Source organism: Chiloscyllium plagiosum, chromosome 41 (genome assembly GCF_004010195.1).
Source record: "Chiloscyllium plagiosum isolate BGI_BamShark_2017 chromosome 41, ASM401019v2, whole genome shotgun sequence".
NCBI lineage: Eukaryota > Metazoa > Chordata > Chondrichthyes > Orectolobiformes > Hemiscylliidae > Chiloscyllium > Chiloscyllium plagiosum.
The window spans coordinates 17,949,098-17,971,159 of NC_057750.1; the positions used below are offsets into that span (position 1 = coordinate 17,949,098).

The 22,062-nt window shown below is 40.6% G+C and overlaps 1 protein-coding gene across 2 annotated transcripts in view; it reads right to left on the reverse strand.

Moving 5' to 3' along the window:
- LOC122542905 (WD repeat-containing protein 62-like) overlaps positions 1-22,062 on the reverse strand; it is a 172,988-nt gene that overhangs the window by 26,307 nt on the left and 124,619 nt on the right. For both annotated transcript variants that reach the window (XM_043681047.1, XM_043681046.1), the window contains exons 23-27: positions 17,367-17,536; positions 16,659-16,792; positions 9,877-10,044; positions 9,662-9,782; positions 8,750-8,804 (exon numbers count right to left, since the gene is read on the reverse strand). In XM_043681047.1, coding sequence (XP_043536982.1) covers positions 8,750-8,804; positions 9,662-9,782; positions 9,877-10,044; positions 16,659-16,792; positions 17,367-17,536 — 648 coding nt within the window. The remainder of the gene's footprint in view (positions 1-8,749; positions 8,805-9,661; positions 9,783-9,876; positions 10,045-16,658; positions 16,793-17,366; positions 17,537-22,062) is intronic.

A 22,062-nucleotide genomic window follows, 5' to 3' on the forward strand; every position in this document is an offset into this window, starting at 1 on the left:
TACTTGGATTTTAGTAAGGCATTTGATAAGGTTCCCCATGGTAGGCTTATGCGGAAAGTCAGGAGGCATGGGATAGAGGGAAATTTGGCCAATTGGATAGAAAACTGGCTAACCGGTCGAAGGCAGAGAGTGGTGGTAGATGGTAAATATTCAGCCTGGAGCCCAGTTACAAGTGGAGTTCCGCAGGGATCAGTTCTGGGTCCTCTGCTGTTTGTAATTTTTATTAATGACTTAGATGAGGGAGTCGAAGGGTGGGTCAGTAAATTTGCAGATGATACGAAGATAGGTGGAGTTGTGGACAGTGAGGAGGGCTGTTGTCGGCTGCAGAGGGGCTTAGATATGATGCAGAGCTGGGCTGAGGAGTGGCAGATGGGGTTCAACCCTGCCAAGTGTGAGGTTGTCCATTTTGGAAGAACAAATAAGTATGCGGAATACAGGGTTAATGGTAGGGTTCTTAGTGAGGTTGAGGAACAGAGGGATCTTGGGGTCTATGTACATAGATCTTTGAAGGTTGCCACTCAGGTGGATAGAGTTTGTAAGAAGGCCTATGGAGTATTATCGTTCATTAGCAGAGGGATTGAATTCAAGAGTCGTGAAGTGATGTTGCAGCTGTACAGGACTTTGGTTAGGCCACAGTTGGAGTACTGTGTGCAGTTCTGGTCGCCTCACTTTAGGAAAGATGTGGAAGCTTTGGAGAGGGTGCAGAGAAGATTTACCAGGATGTTGCCTGGAATGGAGAATAGGTCGTACGAGGGTAGGTTGAGAGTGCTAGGCCTTTTCTTGTTGGAACGGCGAAGGATGAGGGGTGACTTGATAGAGGTTTATAAGGTGATCAGAGGAATAGATAGAGTAGACAGTCAGAAACTTTTTCCCCGGGTACAACAGAGTGTTACAAGGGGACATAAATTTAAGGTGAAGGGTGGAAGGTATAGGGGAGATGTCAGGGGTAGGTTCTTTACCCAGAGAGTGGTGGGGGCATGGAATGCGCTGCCTGTGGGAGTGGCAGAGTCAGAATCATTGGCGACCTTTAAGCGGCAATTGGATAGGTACATGGATGGGTGCTTATGCTGGGACAAATGTTTGGCACAACATCATGGGCCGAAGGGCCTGTTCTGTGCTGTATTGTTCTATGTTTGCTGAACACTGGCCCCAGCTGTTTGCAATTCAGACTGTCCCAATGGCATTTTCCCTAGTGCTAGCATATATTAACTTCAAACTGCAAAATTTGTTTCTCAGATGCAATTTATTCAATACCAGGTTGCATCTTGGCTGAAGTACTAATCAAGAGATTACTACCTTAGAGGTTCTGCATCTTAAACTTCGTGACGAGCTCTTGATACCAACTATGTAGAAACATTGTTGCCTATATCACTGGCAGCTACACAGACCACAACAACAGGATCACTCCCCCACTGCTAAATTCCTTTTTAAATAACCCAAATATGGCAAGGGCAGACTGGGGAGTCGTGATAGTGGATAGGCAATTGATTTATATTCTAGATTAGAGTGGTGCTGGAAAAGCACAGCAGGTCAGGCAGCATCTGAGAAACAGGAAAATTGACGTTTCGGGCAAAAGCCCTAGACCTAATGGATTTATATTATCAAACATGACTTATAACAAATATTCATTCCTACCTGGTGCAAAATAAATGAGGAAAGGGGGCTCAATCATGGCTTACAAAATAAATGGTGGCACTCTGGCCAGAAGAAACACAAAATTGCAAGAAAAAGTTATAAACTTGATGATTGGAGTATTTTAGAATTCAGCAAAAGAGGACAAAAATAATCATACAGAAATATTAACAAACCAAGGGTTTAGTGACAGTGCAGAATTGAAGGAAATAGAGTGTAAGAAACTGGTGCTGTTGAAGTGAATGGGATTAAAGGCTGACAAATAACCAGGACCTGATAGTCTACAATCCAGAGTGTGAAAGGAAGTGGTCCTGGAAATACTGGATGCATTGGTGGCCATCATTCAAAATTCTATAGACTCTGAAGCAGTTCCTACATTGGGAGGTGGCAAATGTAATCCTACTTAAAAAGGGAGACAGGGCGGTAAAAGTTAATTATAGACCAGTTGGCCTAATATCAGTACTGGGAAAAATTCTAGATGTCATTATAAAACAAGTGAGAATAGAAGATTTGGAAAACAGCAACAGGATTGGACAAAGCCAGCATAGCATGAGTTTATGAGATGGAAAATACATTTCATAAATGTACTGGAATTCTTTTTCTGATGGGCCTTATCAAAGGACTTCTGACGATGTGGTTAGTAGAACAGAAGAGGACAGTGGGCAAAGTTAAATTATTTGAATAATATATTCAAATGGGTAGCACGGTGGCACAGTGGTTAGCACTGCTGCCTCACAGCGCCAGAGACCTGGGTTCAATTCCCGCCTCAGGCGACTGACTGTGTGGAGTTTGCACATTCTCCCAGTGTCTGCGTGGGTTTCCTCCGGGTGCTCCGGTTTCCTCCCACAGTCCAAAGATGTGCAGGTCAGGTGAATTGGCCATGCTAAATTGCCTGTAGTGTTAGGTAAGGGGTAAATGTAGGGGCATGGGTGGGTTGCGCTTCGGCGGGTCGGTGTGGACTTGTTGGGCCGAAGGGCCTGTTTCCACACTGTAAGTAATCTAATCTAAAAAGAAAATCTAATCTAATCTAATCTAATCTATATTGTGGGGATCAAGAATTGGTTGACAAACAGGAAACAGAGTGCAAATGAATGGGTACTCTTCAAAGAGCAGGCAACGACTAGCGAGCATCAGTGCTTGGGTTATTCACGATATTGAAGTTACCTGGATGAGGGAGCCAAAGTTTTCTAACAACAAAACTGAGTGGATTGAGAGCTGGGAGGAGTGTAAAAGGAAGCTTTAAGGTGATTTAGATAAGTTGAGTGAGTGCGCAAAGAAGTTATGAAAAACAGAAAAGGAGGATTATTTTTTAAAATGGTGATATATTGGAAAGTGTTGACATACAAAATGATCTGGGTGCCCTTGTACACTAGTCAATAAAATAAACAGGCAGGTGCAGCAAGCAATTGGGAAAGCAAATGATACATTGGTTTCATTACAAGAGCATTTAAAGTCAGAAATGTGATGGACGCTCATGAGGCCAATTCTGAGGGTGGCAAGACTATCTTGTGAGAAGAGATAGTTTTAAATGGTCTTGTATTTACTAGAATTTAGAAGGATAAGGTGGCATATGACTGAAATATATAAAATTTGAAGTCCAGAACTAGAGAGCATAGGTTTAGGGTGAGGGGGGAAAGATATAAAAGAGACCTGCAGGGCAACCTTTTCAAGCAGAGGGTGGTACGTGTATGGAATGAGCTGCCAGAGGAAGTGGTGCAGGCTGGTACTATTGCAACATTTAAAAGGCATTTGGATGGGCATATGAATAGGAAGGGTGGAGAGGGATATGGGCCGGGTGCTGGCAGGTGGGATATCTGGTCAGCATGGACGGGGTTGGACCGAAGGGTCTATATCTATGCTGTACATCTCTATGATTCTATGGCTAGACAGAATAGATGTTGCTGTAGTTGGGTTTCTAGAAGAAGAGGGGTCAGTTTCAGGATAAGGGTAGACAATTTAAGACTGAGCTAAAAATAACTTTCACTCAAAGGGTTTTGAAGCTGTGGAATTTTCTACCACAGAAGGCAGTGGACATTAAGTAGCAAGAGGAGAATGTGTGAACATAATATTGAGATAGAGCATCAACCATGATCAAATTGAATGGCAGAGCAGTTTCAATGAGCCAAACATCCTAATCTTACTCCTGTTCTCTAAATTGCCCTCAGCCATCTTCTTGAACTGCTACAGCCCCTGTGCTGTAGGTATACTCACTGTTACGTTAGCAAGGGAATCTTGAATTTTTCACCCAGTGACGTTGAAAGAATGGTGATACAGTTTCAAGTCACAGTCCATGTACTATATACAAGATAAACTGGGTGGTACGGTGGCAGTAGGCAGCACGGTGGCACAGTGGTTCGCACTGCTGCCTCACAGCGCCAGGGACCCGGGTTCAATTCCCGCCTCAGGCGACTGACTGTGTGGAGTTTGCACATTCTCCCCGTGCCTGCGTGAGTTTCCTCCAGATGCTCCGGTTTCCGCCCACAGTCCAAAATTGTGCAGGTTAGGTGAATTGGCCATGCTAAATTGCCCGTAGTATTAGGTGAAGGGGTAAATGTAGGGGAATGGGTCTGGGTGGGTTGCGCTTCAGCAGGTCAGTGTGGACTTGTTGGGTCGAAGGGCCTGTTTCCACACTGTAAGTAATCTAATCTAATCTAATCTAATCTAATCTAATCTACTGAAAGTCACAAATGTTTCTTTGACGATACCGTCCCAATCTGCAATCTAGACCACCTAGAAAGACAAGGGCAGCACGTGTATGGATAATATTACAATCTGCAAGCCTTCTTCCAAGTACGTGTAGATGTTGCAAATGGTAATACTCCCATACATCTGCTGCCTTGTCTTGAGGTGGAAAACATTGCAGATTTGGAAAGTATCAAAGGATCATTTGCGACATCCTGTAGTTCATTTTGTATATGGTGCATATTGTTGCCATTGTGCGTCGGTGTTGAAGGGAGTGAATATTTCAGGTGATAAAGGAGGTGCCAGTCAAGCAGCATGCTTCATCTTAGATGATGTCAAACTTTGCAAGAGCTGATCGAGATGCACTCATCCAGATAAATGACCAAGTTGTTACTAGTTAAATTTATTTGATAAACGATTCAGCAAATACAACTGTGTCAGGCTGTTGCTCAACTAGTCTTTGGGACAGATCTCCAAATTTTGGAACAAGATCCCAAGAGATTGACAGGAGGTTTAATGTGGTGTTGTAGTTTCTGGTGCCTATGTTTCAGTCCTTAGTTTTTTCTGTATGGAGTGGATACAACTAAAAGGCTTGCCAGACCATTCCAGAAACAGTTCATAGTCAATACCATTGCTGTGGGTGTGAAAGCCAAATTAAGCAAGGTCAGCAGATTTCCTTCTGGAAGGGACAATCAGCAATAGTTTCACCGTTATTGTTTCTGATGCAAGCTTTTAATTCAAGAGTTAAGAAGTGAATTTACATTCCACCAGCTGCTGTGAAATCTTAACTCATGTGCCCCAGTGAAAGTGCCTTAGCCTCTGGATTACCAACCCAATGATCATGCCACTACATCATCTATGGAAAACGGCATCTGGGAAGTTAAAAACACAATAAGAGCTGAGACTAAGAGAAGGGAATGTCAGCTAGCATAAAAGGGAATCACAACATAATTTATAGGCAGTTAAATTGCTAAACGGTGGTTAAAAGGAGATGCAGGACCAAATAGGGACCCAAAAGGAGAATTAGACATGAAAGTTAAACGAATGACTGAGAAACTGAGCACTTTGCTTCAAGATGTCATCACATCAAAATAGAATAATTGAGATACTGGCCAGGCTAAAAAGGCGATAAAGAACAAGTTTTAGACAAGTTGTCTGTCCTTGAAATTGATAACTCACTAGATCCAGTTCAGATGTATGTGAAGATAAATGACGGAAATCAGAATGGAAATGGCAGACACTGGCCATAATCATCTGATCCTCCTCAGATACAGGGGTGTGTCCAAAGGCTACAGACTTGAAAATAGTATATCTTGTTCAAAGAGGTTCAAAGGACAACCCTAGCAAATATATTTGTCACTTTAACCTTGGTGGTGGGAAGCTTTTAGAAATGATAATCAAAAATAAAATTCAGAGTCACCGTGGATTAATCAAGGAAAGCAGGTGTGTGAAGATAAAAGGTATTTAACTAATGGAGTTTTTTGGTAAGGTAGTGGCGACTAGATGGAGAGTAATGCATTTGACATTATGTGCATGAACTTCCAAAAACTCTGATAAAATCTCACATGCCAAGCTTGTCAGCAAAATTCAAGTCAATGCAACAAAAGGGATAATGGCAGCATGGATGGGAAATTAGTGCCAGGAATCAAAGAACATTTTGCTGTTCTTAGGAATGGAGAAGGATATAGTGCAGGGGTCCGCAAAAGCTCAGTATTCAGATCATTCCACCTTCTTAATTTGTTTGAATGGCTTAGACTTTGCTGTGTACACAGTACAAAACTTGGAAGTCCTGTGGTTTGAAAGAGTGATAGCGGTAAGACTCCAAGGGGACAAAAGACAAGTTTGTGGAATGGGACCTAGCAGGTAGAATTTAATGTGAGAAGGGCATATTTTGGTAGGAGGAATGAGAAGCAATAAAAAAGATGATGAAGGAACTATAAACATAGACAGTCATGGGGGTATATGTGCACAATCACTGAAGGTAGCAAGGCAGAAAGGAGGAGTGGGGGAAGGATTAAAGATTTGGGTTTTATAAAATAAAGGGCCAGCACGTGAAAGCAAGGAAGTGATGACAAACCTTAACAAAAGATCGATTTTGCCTTAACTGGAGTAACTGGCGGCACGGTGGCACAGTGGTTAGCACTGCTGCCTCACAGCGCTAGAGACCTGGTTTCAATTCCCGCCTCAGCGAACTGATTGTGTGGAGTTTGCACATTCTCCCCGTGTCTGCATGGGTTTCCTCCGGGTGCTCCGGTTTCCTCCCACAGTCCAAAGATGTGCAGGTCAGGTGAATTGGCCATGCTAAATTGCCTGTAATGTTAGGTGCAGGGGTAAATGTAGGGGAATGGGTCTGGGTGGGTTGCGCTTCGGCGGGTCGGTGTGGACTTGTTGGGCCAAAGGGCCTGTTTCCACACTGTAAGTAATCTAATCTAATCTAATCTAAGCATTTACAGCCTTAGCTTGGTATCATATGTCCAATTAAGGAGGAAATAAAGGCAAGGCTGCAAATTATTTACAAAAGGTTACCAGAAATGAGTGATTTCAGTTACAAAGGTAGATTAAACAATTGGAGCTGTTCTTCAACAATAGAAGGTTGAGAGGAGATTTGATGGGATTATTCAAAATCATGAAGCATTGGTGCAGGAACCAAAGAACAAGTGAAAGCAATTGTCAAAAGAACCTAAAAAAAAGTGAACAGGGAGAAACTATTTTCAGAAATTGATTAGGATCTTGAATGTATTACCCAAGAATTTGGTGTATGCAGATTCAATTATGACTTTGTTATGAAGATGTGGGTGTACCTTTAAGACAGTGAAGGACTTGGCAAGTACACCGACTGCTGAAGAATTTACAAAGTAACATTCGATCAAGAACAAGCAGCAGTTGTTAAGTTGCTATGAGACAAAAAAAACACAAATTCAAATTCAGCTAATCAGTTTAAATTATTCCCCCGAAGAATATCAAACTCCAATCCAGTTTGAATTCAGTATATTGACAATCTTAAAAGCTAAATGACACAATCCGATGCTTTGGGGGTATAAGACCAGGGAAAATTGAACAGTTGAGAGGAGAACTGATAAGCCCAGCATGTAAACAGATGGCCTGAAAGTAGCTCTCTTAAAAATACCTTTTCGATCAGGAACCTGTGACGCTGAAATTCCTGAGTAAGAAAAGAAGACACAGGAAGATCCGAATAGAAGCACGAAAGCTGCCTAGTTTTGAGATAAGAACTGTTGTTTTGTAAACCTTAATTGGGAGTTTTATCGGACTAGTATTACAGAAGGGAAGGTAAAAGATAGATTAGAGGAAGAAATTATAAATAGTGGTTGGTTATTTATTCTCTGTTATACTTTAAGAAATAAAGTTGTTAATTTTTACTTTAAATACATCTTGGTCACTTGGAATTTTACAGATTACTGCATGGCATAAATCTTCTGCGTTGCTGGTTTTAAATTAAACAGGAAGGTTTACACTGTGTCATAACAGTTTCAAAACATAATTGAATGATTATCTAATCAGGAAAGATTTACAGGATTATTGGGGGGGGGGGTGCAGTGGTAGGTGGCATCAGCATGATTAGCTGTCTTGCAGACAGTTAACTTTATTATGTGTGCTGAACACATTCAAGAGAACTAAACTCAACATCTTTGGGCTAGGAAAGGTTCCTGACCATCACCTGATCTCTGTGAAAGTATAGATGCCCAAATATCAAAAACAGGCAGGACGGAGTTCAATTTTATTTCTGCAGTGGGATGACATGCCAACAGTTGCTTTCTACTATACAAAAAGAGAGATTCTGGACAGTACCTGCTCCCTTAGAACTAGAATTATTGAACTTGTTCCATTGAGAGAAAATTGACCCATCTGATGATGGATTTATGACTACAACTATGACTTCAGCAAATAAAGAAATTTAATTAGTTACACGACTTCAAGGTAATGAATCTAGTTTCTTCGCAAACTCAATTTCTTTTAGGTATTTAATTTGGCACTACAGGATTTATGCAAGAGTTACAATTATCGCCAAACCAGGCGATGGCGTCAAGATGCACAGTGCCAATCTGCCTAGGTTAGCAGTTTTTCTCTCACTACTAATTGCAATATGTAAAATCCAGCCTGTATAAGCTTGCAATCCACACTAGTAACACAAAACTTATTATGAAAGTGAAACAAGCTAGAGAACTGGCACTAAAATACTACAGTCGTCTAATTTGCGAGAGTTCATGCTCACTTTAAGTTGATGAATTAATGCAGTCACAGGAATGTATTTATAAGAATATATGAACTCAGCGCAACTCTAGTGAACTACTTGATATTTAAAATTGATTACGGAATTAGAAGAAACACCATAATCACCATATACATTTACAGGGGTGGAACAATCATTATTCATTGAAAATTTGAAAAACTATTTGAGACTACATTAGCTACTCACATCTGGTAGTTGCTGTAACTTCTGCTGGACTTTAGGAGGGAAGGCTGCTGTCATTCTGTCAGGAAAAAGAGTACATTCAGAAAAACATGTGCCTGAAATAACAAGTCTAAAACACATCATTTTAAAGTACTGAATGACCTAAAATTTCCACTGAAGAACAATCTTGAATTATCTTGTTTTTCGAAAATAAGTTTCTGATTTTCAACTGTAAAGATGAATTTAAATTAATTTAAAATGTCAATATCCAGTTTGCTTCAATATGCAGAACAATGAGGTTGGGACTTCTATCAGTAATTTGTGCTGCATTAGCAACTGGCAGGAACACAAATTGACTGAAGTATCCAAGTGAAAGTGGAGAAGTGAACATTGCTACTGTTTAATCTATTTTAGCAATTTCTGCTGAAAATGTGCATACAGATCATAGGTGAAAAATAAGACTCAGAAACGATGCCTCTATGTCAAATAATATTCACTCAGAAAAAGACAGCACATATGAAATTCAAGTAGTCTTTCAAAAAGTCAACAATTTGATGCACCTTTAAAGGGACAATTCTGCAAATAAATCTTAATCAAATCTATTTTCTATGGGGTCTGGAAGATATGTTGCGTGCAACATCAGATTTTGCATTGGACAATTCAAATTATATAACTTAAGAGACCAGCAATTCAAGTGGTCAGTCTCAAACTTGAACAGAAATGCCAGAGCTTTAGACAAAGACTTAATGCACTGGAGAAGTAATGCAGTATAATGCATCAAGAACTTTTAAATTATTAGGCAAATCTCAGACATGATTCAAATCAGTTCTTCAAGTGAACTGTTGTTAAAATATAACCAAAAGTCTGAAGACATTTGCAAGTTTTTTTTAAGACAATATTAAACTCTAAATATTCTTGGGAAAGTATAACACTAACCTGCTGTTTTTCTGGCAGCGGGACAGAAATCTTGCGGAGATACTCAAACGAGGATTCAGGAAGAAATTGCTTTCATTTTCTACATTTGGCTGTAAATCGTTCAGTGTTCCGTCAAATTTCTCTGCAAATTAACAAACTGATTTTAGTCACTTGCTACAAATAGTTAATAGTCAAAGCGCACCAGCAAAAGAGTCATAATATATGCAGGTTGTTACCATGAGAAAATTCATTAGCCAAGGTTTCAAAGTTGTGCTTGAGAAATTTTTCCTGGTCTGGTGTTTTTACTGCATGCGACTCCTGTGGAACTGCACAGCATTGCTCCTCCTCTTCCTCCAATCCAGAAGAATGACCATCAGAACTGAGCTGGCCCACAGAATCAGAATCTAGGGTAGTTTCATAAAAGATATGGAAAGTATAATTAGGGTTTGCCTGTATCTTTCTAATTTTTATAATGCACTTCATAGATTCAGACAGTGCAGAAAAGATCGACGGTACATCGAGTCTGCACCAACACAACTACAGGTCATTCTGCTATAATGTGCGATTCGTTATAGCAAATTTGTGTTAACATGATTGACGAATTGAGGACACTGTTTCTAAAGCACCAAGTTTTAAAGCATGCATTGGCTATAACAGGATTCCGGCCCTATTAGTTTAAGTAGTTTTGCTAATACACAATTTTCTTATAACACGGGATTGCATGTAAATGGGACTATCGCGTTATAGCAGAACTGACTGTACCACTAAAAGCACATCAATCCCAATTTCCCACACTTGTCCCATATCCTTAAATGTTAGGACATATGAAGCACTCATTCAAATTTTTTTTAAAAAAGGTTTGCATTCCAAATTCCCACCACCTGCTGAGTGAAAAGGCTTTGGTTTCCCCAAATCTCTCAAGTCTCCTGCCACTTAGCCTATAACTATGCCTTCTTCAAAATGACTCCTCAATCAATGTGAACAGCTGCTGTCTATTCACCTTGCCTTTACTGCTCAATCATGTCCCCCCTTAGTCTTCTCTAATCGGGAGAGAACAATTCAAGACTATCTCAATTTCTCCCACCCAGGCGACATCCTGGTGAACCTCCTTTAGTGCTATCACATCCTTCCTATATGGAGCTGACCAGATCCGCACACAATAGTCTAGTTGTGGCTTGACCAATGGTCTGTACAACTCCAACATTACCTGTTTGTTCTTGCACTCTGTTCCATGACTGATGAAAGCAAGTGTCCCATATGCCGTCTTAACTATTGTATTCATGTGCCCTGCCGATTTCAGAGACTGTGAATAATTACCCTAAGATCCTTCTGTTCCACGACTGATGAAAGCAAGTGTCCCATATGCCGTCTTAACTATTGTATTCATGTGCTCTGCAGATTTCAGAGACTGTGAATAATTACCCTAAGATCCTTCTGTTCCTCTATGCTACTCAGTGTCCTGTCATTCATTAAATACCCCCTCAGCTTGTTTCTTCTTCCAAAGTGCATCACTTCACACTTATCAGAGTTGAACACCATCTGTGACTGGTCTGTCCATCTTCCTGTAAGCTACAACCATCTTCTTCACTATTAACAGCTACCAATTTTGATGTCATCTGCAAATTTGCTTAGTATTCCATCCGCCCCCACCCCATTTTCATCATTTATGTGTATAACAAACAACAAGGATCCCAGTATTGATATTGGTGGAACACCACTGGACACTAGTCTTCAGTCACTCAAATAATCTCTACCATACCCTTTGTGCTGTTACCAGGCCAGTTTCTAATCCACCTTGCCATGTTTCCATGAATTCTATGTGCTTTAACCTTCCCACTCTCCCATGTGGGATCTTGTCAAAACCTTTGCTAAAATCCATATAAAGTATATCGTCTGAACTTCCCTCATCCACACCCTTGATCACACTTAGTGGCTTTGATTTGGTATCTGTTTCAACAAATAAAAACTTTGTACGTTTGGATCTACCATACAGAAAACCAGCAACAAAGTAATTTGTGGGAGTTCTAACATAAAAGCCAGCTTAATGATTTCTGTGCAATAAATGAAGTCCATGCCAGGTCCCAAAGGAGCGATCCAGCCAGCCCATCTGTTGCCTAACCAATTTTCTTTTGTGGGCTGTGAAATCCCGGTCACTACTATTTGTTACGTAAAAATATTCATTCTCACATTGGATTTTACACTCAAGATAGTTTACCATTATCCTCTAGTCTTTACACCATCAGCATATGAAAAGATTTTATACATTATTAATAAAGTGTTCATATAGTAATAAAATGATCAGAGGCATTTAGCCCACATGCACAGCAGTTGTTTGGAACAGCTGCTTAATTCACCACGTTATGAACAGATCAGATATGAGCCCCTGCAGCCTGCCTCACCATTCAGTGAGATCCTGGCTCATCGTAGGCTGTACTGGACAAGTCAAGACCACTCACAGAATAATGCGAGCAATTCTAGTCTCCCTTGTCTCTCTCAGAAAGATGTTGTGAAACTTGAAAGGGTTCAGAAAAGATTGACAAGGATGTTGCCAAGTTTGGAGAGTTTGAGCTAGAGGGAGGGGTTGAATAGGCTGCAGCTTCTTTCCCTGAGGTGTCAGAGGCTGAAGGTTGACTTTATAGAGGTTAATAAAATCATGAGGGGTATTGATAGCCAAGGTCTTTTTCCTCAGGGTAAGAGAGTCCAAAACTAGAGGGCATAGATTTGGTGAGATGGGAAAGATTTAAAAGGGACTTGAGGGACAAGGTTTTCATGCAGAGAGTGGTGCACATACTGAACAAGCTGCCAGAGAAGGTGGTGGAGGCAGATATAATGACAACATTTAAAAAGCCTTCTGGAGGAGTACAAGATGAGGGATATGGGCCAAATGCTGGCAAGTGGGATAGAGCAGTTTAGGATATCTTGTCAATAGAGACGAGTTGGATCAAAGGATCTGTTTCTGAGCTGTATAACTCGGACTTAAATGGTCTCTTTGCATTTCAAATTCCACATTCCTACTTGGCCCCAACAATCTTGGATTCCTTTGCCCAATAGGAATCTACCTCCACCTTAAAAATATTTAATGACCTACCTCCACTGTCTTTTTAGGTGGTGTTCCAAAGTTGCCCAACCCTTTCAGCCTTCTTGATTCTATGTTGTACCTAGATACAGGCCGTTCTGTTATAACACGCGTTTCATCAACATGAATTTACTAATGCGATCGATAAATTGGGGATGCTGTTTCTAAAGCATGAACTTTTAAAATGTGTTGGCTGTAACGCCATTACAGTGTCAACACAAAATGCTGTTTCTAAAGCGTGATTTTTCTATAATGTGGGTTGCACAAGAACACAACCATCGTGTTATAGAAAAACCGATTGTACAGTACTGTGTGACTCATACAGTAGAGCAATAAATCCCTCTGCACCTCAGAGTTCCATAGTAATTCTCTAATATTCTCCATTTTAAATCTTCCTGCCAAAGTGAATAACCTCTTAATTTTTCCTCATATTATACTCCATCAGTCAGATTTTTACCCACTCACTTACTTCATCTGTGTTTGCCTGCAAACTTCTCATCTTCACAAAATACACATGCAATCTAACTTGCTGTTTTGCAAATTTAGCTACCATAGCTTTACTCCCCTTTGCCAAGTTATTGATGTGAAGTGTAAAATAGCTAGAATGATAAATTCATACAAAAGAAAGAACTCATTCTCTACAAACAAAAGGAATATGCATGTTAACTTACTATCTTCACTGAATTACATAACTATCCTGCTGTTACAGCCCCTTTAAAACTGTACTATTTATTTAATTTGCTTCATAGGATTGTTCATAGCTGCGTACCCATAAGCATCACTTCAATTATTTGTATTAAAGTGTAATCAGTTATACGTTCAGGCATTTCACTTCACCATTCTATGTTTCTCAAATAATCTTATTATCTTCCCCATTGTTTACTGTAGTTTAACCTTTGACAAGGGAGTCAAAAAGAGCATTGAGAGTAGGCAGAAGAGTGGAGTTGAAAGCATAGATTTTCCAAGATCTTATCAAATGGTGGAACTCGCTAGAGAGGCCAGTTTACAAAATTCTACACATTGTTCATATGATTTTTTGTTTTCTATTCCTTGACCAACTTCATATGCACATCATCACTGTTCACTTGCTCCCATGGGTTCAATTTTGCTTTACAAACCTATTATGTGATACTCTACCAAACAGTTTAAAATAATCATATTCACAATATCAACCATATAGTTTTTTTCAAAGAACTCAATCTAGTCAAACAAGATTTACTTTTACAATTACGCTGGCTTCCATCGGCCTGGAATGAATTTCCCTGGATTACAGTTTCTTAACATTTCTCCCCTAATGACTGGCTTGAAGTTGCCAGGGAGATATCTCACTCCAATTTTTAAACACTGGAGTCACAGTTGCAAAAGGCCCAGTCACCTGGCACCAGCCCATATCCAAAGAGAACTGGATTTTGTTTGTGGTCAAGGCACCTGCAACTTATACCAGTGTGTTAACTGACACAGGATGCAGCCATCCAGATAGGATAGCTTTTCCTGCTCATCTCTTTACTCTTTCTAACTCCTTTACTGATTCCACCTTGGAACCGGTCTTCACTCGCTGCCAGTGTAGCAAGTAGGGACTTAGTCATATCTCATCTGCAGAGATGTTTCTCTATGCCTACATAAGCCATATGGTATGAAGCTATGCAAATAGCTATTTCTAATGTCATTTGTGCGCAACTTGAACTGAGGCCTAAACGGCACATAACAGTATTTCCAGAATAGAAGCTCGAACCGAACCCCACATGACAACCACTTAATCTATTAGGATAACATGGATGCTGATTTCTGCAGCAATTGTGCTTTATATGGAGCAATCTTCCTTGGTAAAGTTTTTTTCACATAAAATCACTCGTATGGGTGTTGTTGCTTGTCCCCTAGTTATCCTTCAGAAGATGATGATGAGCTGCCTTCTTGACCCACTGCAGTCCACATAATCTTAAGGAGACTCACAATACCCTTTGTGGGGTGGGTTCTCCTCTATTTCTAATAAACATCTTTTAAAACAAGGAATATGAAACAAGAGAAGTAGCTAACACGTTCTTTATGTCAAAAGCAGGGTGGTAAATATGAGAAAAATAGCTTTAACCTGCAGGAAGTTATTAATAGATGGGTCAACTGGGCAAATAGTAGGGAATAACATTTAGAGTCATAGAGATATGCAGCATGGAAACAGACCCTTTGGTCCAACCCATCCATGCTGATCAGATATCCCAACCCAATCTAGTCCCACCTGCCAGCACCTGGCCCATATCCCTCCAAACCTTTCCTATTCATATGCCCATCCAAATGCCTCTTAAATGTTGCAATTGTACCAGCTCCACCACTTTCTCTGGCAGCTCAATCCATACACATACCACCCACTGCGTGAAAAAGTTGCCCCTTAGGTCTCTTTTATATCTTTCCCCTCTCACCCTAAACTTATGCCCTCTAGTTCTGGATTCCCCGACCCCAGGGAAAAGACTTTGCCTATTTACCCTATCCATGCCCCTCGCAATTTTGTAAACCTCTAAGGTCACCCCTCAGCCTCCGACGCTCCAGGGAAAACAGCCCAGCCTGTTCAGCCTCTCCCTATACTCAAATCCTCCAACCCTAGCAATATACTTGTAAATTTTTTCTGAACCCTTTCAAGTTTCACAACATCTTTCTGATAGGAAGGAGACCAGAATTGCACACAATATTCCAACAGTGGCCTAACTAATGTCCTGTACAGCCGCAACATGACCTCCCAACTCCTGTACTCAATACTCTGACCAATAAAGGAAAGCATACCAAATGCCTTCTTCACTATCCTATCCACCTGCGACTCCACTGTCAAGGAGCTATGAACCTGCACCCCCAGGTCTCTTTGTTCAGCAACATTCCCTAGGACGGAAGCTCCTTGGATGCTGCCTGAACTGCTGTGCTCTTCCAGCACCACTAATCCAGAATCTGGTTTCCAGCATCTGCCGTCATTGTTTTTACCCCTTAGCATTAAGTGTATAAATCCTGCTAAGATTTGCTTTCCTGAAATGCAGCACCGCGCATTTATTGAATTAAACTCCATCTGCCACTTCTCAGCCCATTGGCCCATCTGGTCAAGATCAAGTAATGCACTTAGAGAACACTAAAAGGTTAAGGGATTACACTCTGAATGGTAAGATCCTGGAAAGTACTGAAGTTCAGAGGGACTTTGGTCTGCAAATCCGCAGTTCCAAGGTAGTAGGGCAGATAAATAAGGTGAACGTGGTATATGCCTTGGTTAATAAACCAAAGCATAGAAGATAAGATCAGGGAGGTTATCCTGGAATTACATAAAATGCTGGATATGGCAGAACTTTGAGTACTGCATGCAGTTCTGGTCACTACATTATAGAAAGATGTGATTACACTCGAGACAGTGTAGAGGAGATTTACTAGGATCATATGAGGATCTGATCTATGAAGAAAAACTGATCAGCTGGGATAGTTTTCCCAGAGAAGTGATGGTAGTGAGGGGATAAGAAACAGTGAACATATGGTGTTTCAAGAAGGTAGTTCATCACCACCTTCAAGAATTACAAAGGATAGGCAACAAATGCTGCCCCAGCCAGCAACATCCATATCCCCTCAATGAATAAAAATCATGTGAAAACTGTTTGGAAAGAAATGAAACTGTTGATGGCAAACTAGGCAGCTGTCTGCATACAGAAGTTACTCAATCCAACAGCTTGTGTAACCCCAGTTTAGATGGATGAAACTACAAAATTGGTGAAACAAATTATTGATGAAAATCAAACTTAATTACCATTAATTTTGAAATACATTCAGCTGCCTACCTCAATATCCTTAATACATTTAAGTTGTGCCAAATTGGTTTGAGTATCAATTTTATTAACATCAATACATTTAACTCTATTCTTCTCTACCCACTATCTTCTCAAAAAGATGATGATGATGATGATGATGATCTTGGGGATTTCTCACCATCCTGTTGCTGTTCATTGCTGCCTGAATCCATTGAGTAGGCACTGTCAGGACTGTTCTCCACTGAACGCACAATTTCCCATTCAGATTCACTCTCCAGTACCTTCTTTGGAGGCTCTTTTACTTGATAAACACTGGTGTGCAAATGAAAGATAGAGTGTCAATGTGCAATAAGTTCAAGATACTGGGGTCCTGGTTGTTATATGGATGCCAGAACTTGACAGTGTAAAAACTTACTAAATGTTGAGATTAAATATAAAATGATTGCATATAACTTCTGTTCCTTCTTAAAACCGCATACGTTGCAAAGCAGTGCTTTCCAAGATCATATGCAAGGGTGACTGCCTATAGCAACTTATCTTTATTATTGTCTTTTTACTGAAGAAGTAGAATGTCTCCTTTTTTCTTTAGCAGCTGCTTCCATCAAGCTAAACAATTTGGAATGTTACTTGTTTAGATATCTTTCAATCCATTCCCCAATGACAAACAATTCCACCGGAATAAAAAAAATTAAATGGATGGGCTGGGTCAAATCTCTAACTCCAGTCTATCATACAGTTAAGATTATAAATGATAAACACTGGTCATTGTAAAGTAAATCAGAAATATAGACTGATTTAAATTCAACCAGTTCCATGGACAAAAAGCTAACATTCAGATGAAAAAACTTCAGTTCTCAAATATTTAATACCGTCAATGAATACCTACTTCTCTGTGCTGGTAGAATGCTCATTTTGCATTGGGTAAAACATTGGTGCACTTAGCTCCATTTCCACAGTATCCACTTCGCGGGAAAATGTACTGTCTGCATCCTCCAAGCAAATAGAGCTTGGCCTTCCCGTAGACTCTTTTGTCAAAAGACTGGGGGATAACTCCATCTAAAAAGCAAAAAAAAACAATTATATAGAATGTTCAAAGTGGTCTAAATTCTGAACTGCATAACTGTTTTATTGCATATTTAATCTAAACATTGTTCCAAAGAATGAAATAGCACCAACTTACCTCACAATTTTGGAAGAACATAAGAAATAGGAACAGGTGTAGGCCATTTGTCCCCTAAAACCATTCAAGAATGTAGCTGAACTACTCCAGACCTCAACTCTTTTGTGCCAGCTCATCATAACTGTTAATTAACTGATATTTCAAAATTCTAAGCCCTTTCTAAATATTTTCAGTGATCTAGCTTCCACAAATCTCTCTGATAAAGAGTTCTAGACATTCACTATACTACACATTTCTACACAGAAATCCTATGCATTTCAATTTTAAATGAGTGCCCTTCATTCTGTAACTATATCCCTGAGGTTGAGATTCTCACACTAGATGAAACACCCTCTCAACATTTAGCCTGTCAAGTCCCCTCATAATATCATGTGCTTCAATAAGATCACCCTCATTCTTCTAAACTCTAACAAATAAAGATCTGATTGGTTTAGCCAGTCATTCTTGATAAGTTAACAGGATCATCCCAGAAATCAGAGTTCAAAAGACATTCACCGTCACCAATGCTGATAATATCCTCTCAAATACAAGAACCAAACTACTGTAGGTGTAGTGCCTACACAGTTGTAACAGGACTTCATACAGTTGCCTTCACAACTTTAACAAGAGCAAGGTTTGTGTAAAGATTTGTAGTTTGGGTGCCGGTTGGCATGGTTGTGAGTATGTTCATCGAGCTGGGACATTGATTTGCAGAAGTTTCATTCTCTGTCTACATGACATCTTCGTTGCTTTGGAGCCTCCTGTGAAGCGCTGCTGTTCTGCCTCTTCTGGAATTTACTTAGCTCCATTCCTGCTGCTTCCGGTTGCCAGTTCTGATTGCTCATTGTAGTGGCCGATATATTGGGTCCAGGTCAATGTGCTTGCTGATAAAGTTGGTGGATGAGTGCTACGCTTCTAGAAATTCTCTGGCTGCCCTGTTTAGTTTGTCTTATGATTGTTGTGTTGTCCCAGTCGAATTTGTGGTCCTTGGTCATCTGTGTTTATGGCTACGAGGGACAGCTGGTCATAGGGTTTAGTGCCTAGTTGGTGTTCATGGATGTGGATTGTTAGTTGTCTGCCTGTTTGTCCTAGATAGTAGTCGCTTTGTACCCGTGGGGGGTACATTTCAAGACCTACGGCGGAAGCCCGAAACCACAGACAGGAGTGAACCCAAACATTTCAATCGGAAATATACCTTCCTGGCAGACCTCTGGTCCCTCGTTCCAGAAGGTTCCCTATAATATGTTCAAGGCTGGAGTAAACCAGGTAACTGAAACCACATAAAATGATTAAGCGAATATGGGGGTCACCATGTATCGTGTTTCGTGCAGTCTTTTTATGGAATCCTGTAAATTACATGTCTTGCATATGATGAGTATAGGGTCCTTTGTCCTGATAAGTTGCTGTCTGAGTGTGGCTGTCATGAATCTGATGGTCGGAGAAGTCTAACTGTCAGTTCCAAGATGTTTTTTATGTAAGGTAGCGTGGTTAGTGAGTTAGGTCATGGTGTATCCTCGTCACTTTGTTTGTCTGTTGGTATCTGCGGATGAAGTTGCGGGGATATCAGTTCTTGGCAAATACTCTGTAGAGGTCTTCTTCTTCTTCCCTTTGTAGGTCTGGAGTACTGCAGTTTGTTGTAGCACTTTTGAATAGGGTCCTAATGCACCTTCTCTTGTGTATGTTTTGGTGCTTGCTGCTGTAATTTTGTGACAATTGAACAGGCCATCAACATAAGTTACAACAGAACTACATACAGCAAGAGAACGGCACTACAAGACAAAATGACTAAGCTAACAGCAGAGAAGACAACACAACAGGCACTTGGGTTAGACTCCTCTTCAACAGACAGGTTACAGACACAGAAAAGACTGTACTAGCCAAAGGCTTCAACTACAACCACAGGGACACAAAAACAACAGACTTACTAACTGCATGAGAATGTACGCTCAGAACTAACGGACTAACCAAAGAGACACAGCAAACAAAAGTCAGGATAAACTATTCTACCCTTACTAACAAAGAAAAGACATACAAACAACCTCAACATAAACAGAGAGAAACCTTAAAAACATCCAAAAATGACAAGAACATAATCATAGCACCAGTGGACAAGGGCAGAATAACAGTTATCACGGTCAAGACTGAATATATTCAGAAAGCAGAGAAACTACTTGCATATACAGACATCTACCTACAGAGGGTATTTGACCCCACGCCACAGCTAACCAACAGAATAAACACTAAGGAACCTTCAAAAAACAGACTAATAACCAAGATTGACCTACAAAGGATGAAACCAGAAAGCAACACTACCCCAAGATTTTACAGATTACCCAAAGTACACAAACCAGTCATACCACTCAGACCCATTGTGGCACTGCCGGGAACACCATCGCATAAACTGGCAAAAGAACTCCAACAAAAACTAAAACGTCTTACCAGTGGATCCAAACATTCCATACAATCATCACAGGAATTCCTAGACAACATCAAGGATATAAACAGACAAGGATGAAGCAATGGTCTCATTTGATAGACCGGCACTGTTCACTTCAATTGACAAAACTCTAGCCAGAGAAACAACAGCCAACCTTCTGGACAGGCAGAACAGACAACACAACGGGGAACCTATTAACAAGGATTGCATACTCAAACTACTAGACCTATGCTTGACGACACACTTCACATTCGACATATGAACAAATCAATGGAACACCTATGGGCTCATCCATCTCTGAGCTCATAGCAGAAGCAGTGATGCAAAGATTGGAACAAACAGGAGAAAGTGAGCTCTGCAGATGTTGGAGAGCAGAGTTAAAAAGTGTGGCACTGGAAAAGCACAGCCGCTCAGGAAACTGGTGAAATCCAGCAAAGATTTTCCTGCATCTCCAAACACCTCATCTACTGTGTCCGTTGCCCTCAATGTGGTCTCTTCTACATTGGGGAGACCAGGCCATCAACTTGCGGAATGTTTTAGAGAACATCTTCAGGACACACACGCTAATCAACTTACTGCTCTTTGGCCGAATACTTCAACTCCCCCTCCCACTCCGCCAAGGACATGCAAGTCCTGTGCCTCCTCCACTGCCAAATCCTAGACACCTGATGCCTGGAGGAAGAACACCTCATCTTACACCTTGGGAACAACGTCGATTTCACCAGTTTCCCCATCTCCCCTCCCCCCACCTTATCCCAGATCTAACCCTCTTGAACTGTCTGACCTGTCCATATTCCTTGACACCTATCCGCTCACTCGCCACTCCGATCTATCATCACACCCCACCTTCATCCACCTATCACATTCCTAGTTACCTCCCCCCTTGCCCACCCCCCCAGCTCCAACCACCTCCCATTTATCTCTCAGCCGTCTTGAGATATGCCATGACCTAACTCACTAGCCATGCCACCTTACATAAAAAACATCTCGGAACTGACAGCCAGACCTCTCTGACCATTCAGATTCATGACAGTCCATAAACTGACAGCCACGCTCAGACAAACATCTCACCAGGTCAAAAGACCCTATACCCTTCACATACAAGAAAAACGTAATTTACAAGATTTCATGCAAAGACCACATGAAACACTATATAGGACAAATGGCAGGCAACTAACAATCTGTATCCATGAACACCAACTAGCCACAAAATGCCAGTCAGCTGTCCCTAGTAGCCCCACACACAAATGACAGGGACCACAAATTCGACTGGGACAACACAACGATCACAGGACAAGCTAAACAGAGGACAGCTAGAGAATTTCTAGAAGCATAGCGCTCATCCACGGACTTCATCAACAAGCACATTGACCTGGACCCAATATACCAGCCACTGCAATGAACAATTGAAATTGGCAACCGGAAGCAGCAGGAACAACACCAAATAAATTCCAGAAGACAGTACAGCAGCACTTCTCAGGAGCTCCAAAGCACTGAAGCGATCACCTTGATAGGGGACGAAATGTCTGCAAGTTTAACAGGATCACCGTATTCTATGTCAGCAGCCTGTTAGTCCACTGGTTTCAGTGAACCATCACAGATGCATACTTTCTCTACATAATTAATGTATCATGTCTAAACTGCTGCTTAAACATAAACTTATAAAATTGCTTAAAAATGATGAATTGTCAATTACAGGTAATTGTGATCACAGACACATTTTCTGCCAAGACTGGAAGCTTATGGGCAACTTGCTTTATTAGAAAGCAAGAAAATATCAAGAGTTAGTGTCCTTTAATTCTTCATATCTGCAAAATCGACAATTAATAAGTATAAACCAACATTAGACCTAAGCAAAATTTTCAAATGACTCTTAAAATCATAAATTAAATGTAATAAATTTAAACAAAGCCAGTAAAACAATCCTTAAAAAGTACGTAATTGCTATTAATGCAAGATTTGTGAAATCTTCTGCAATGTTTCACA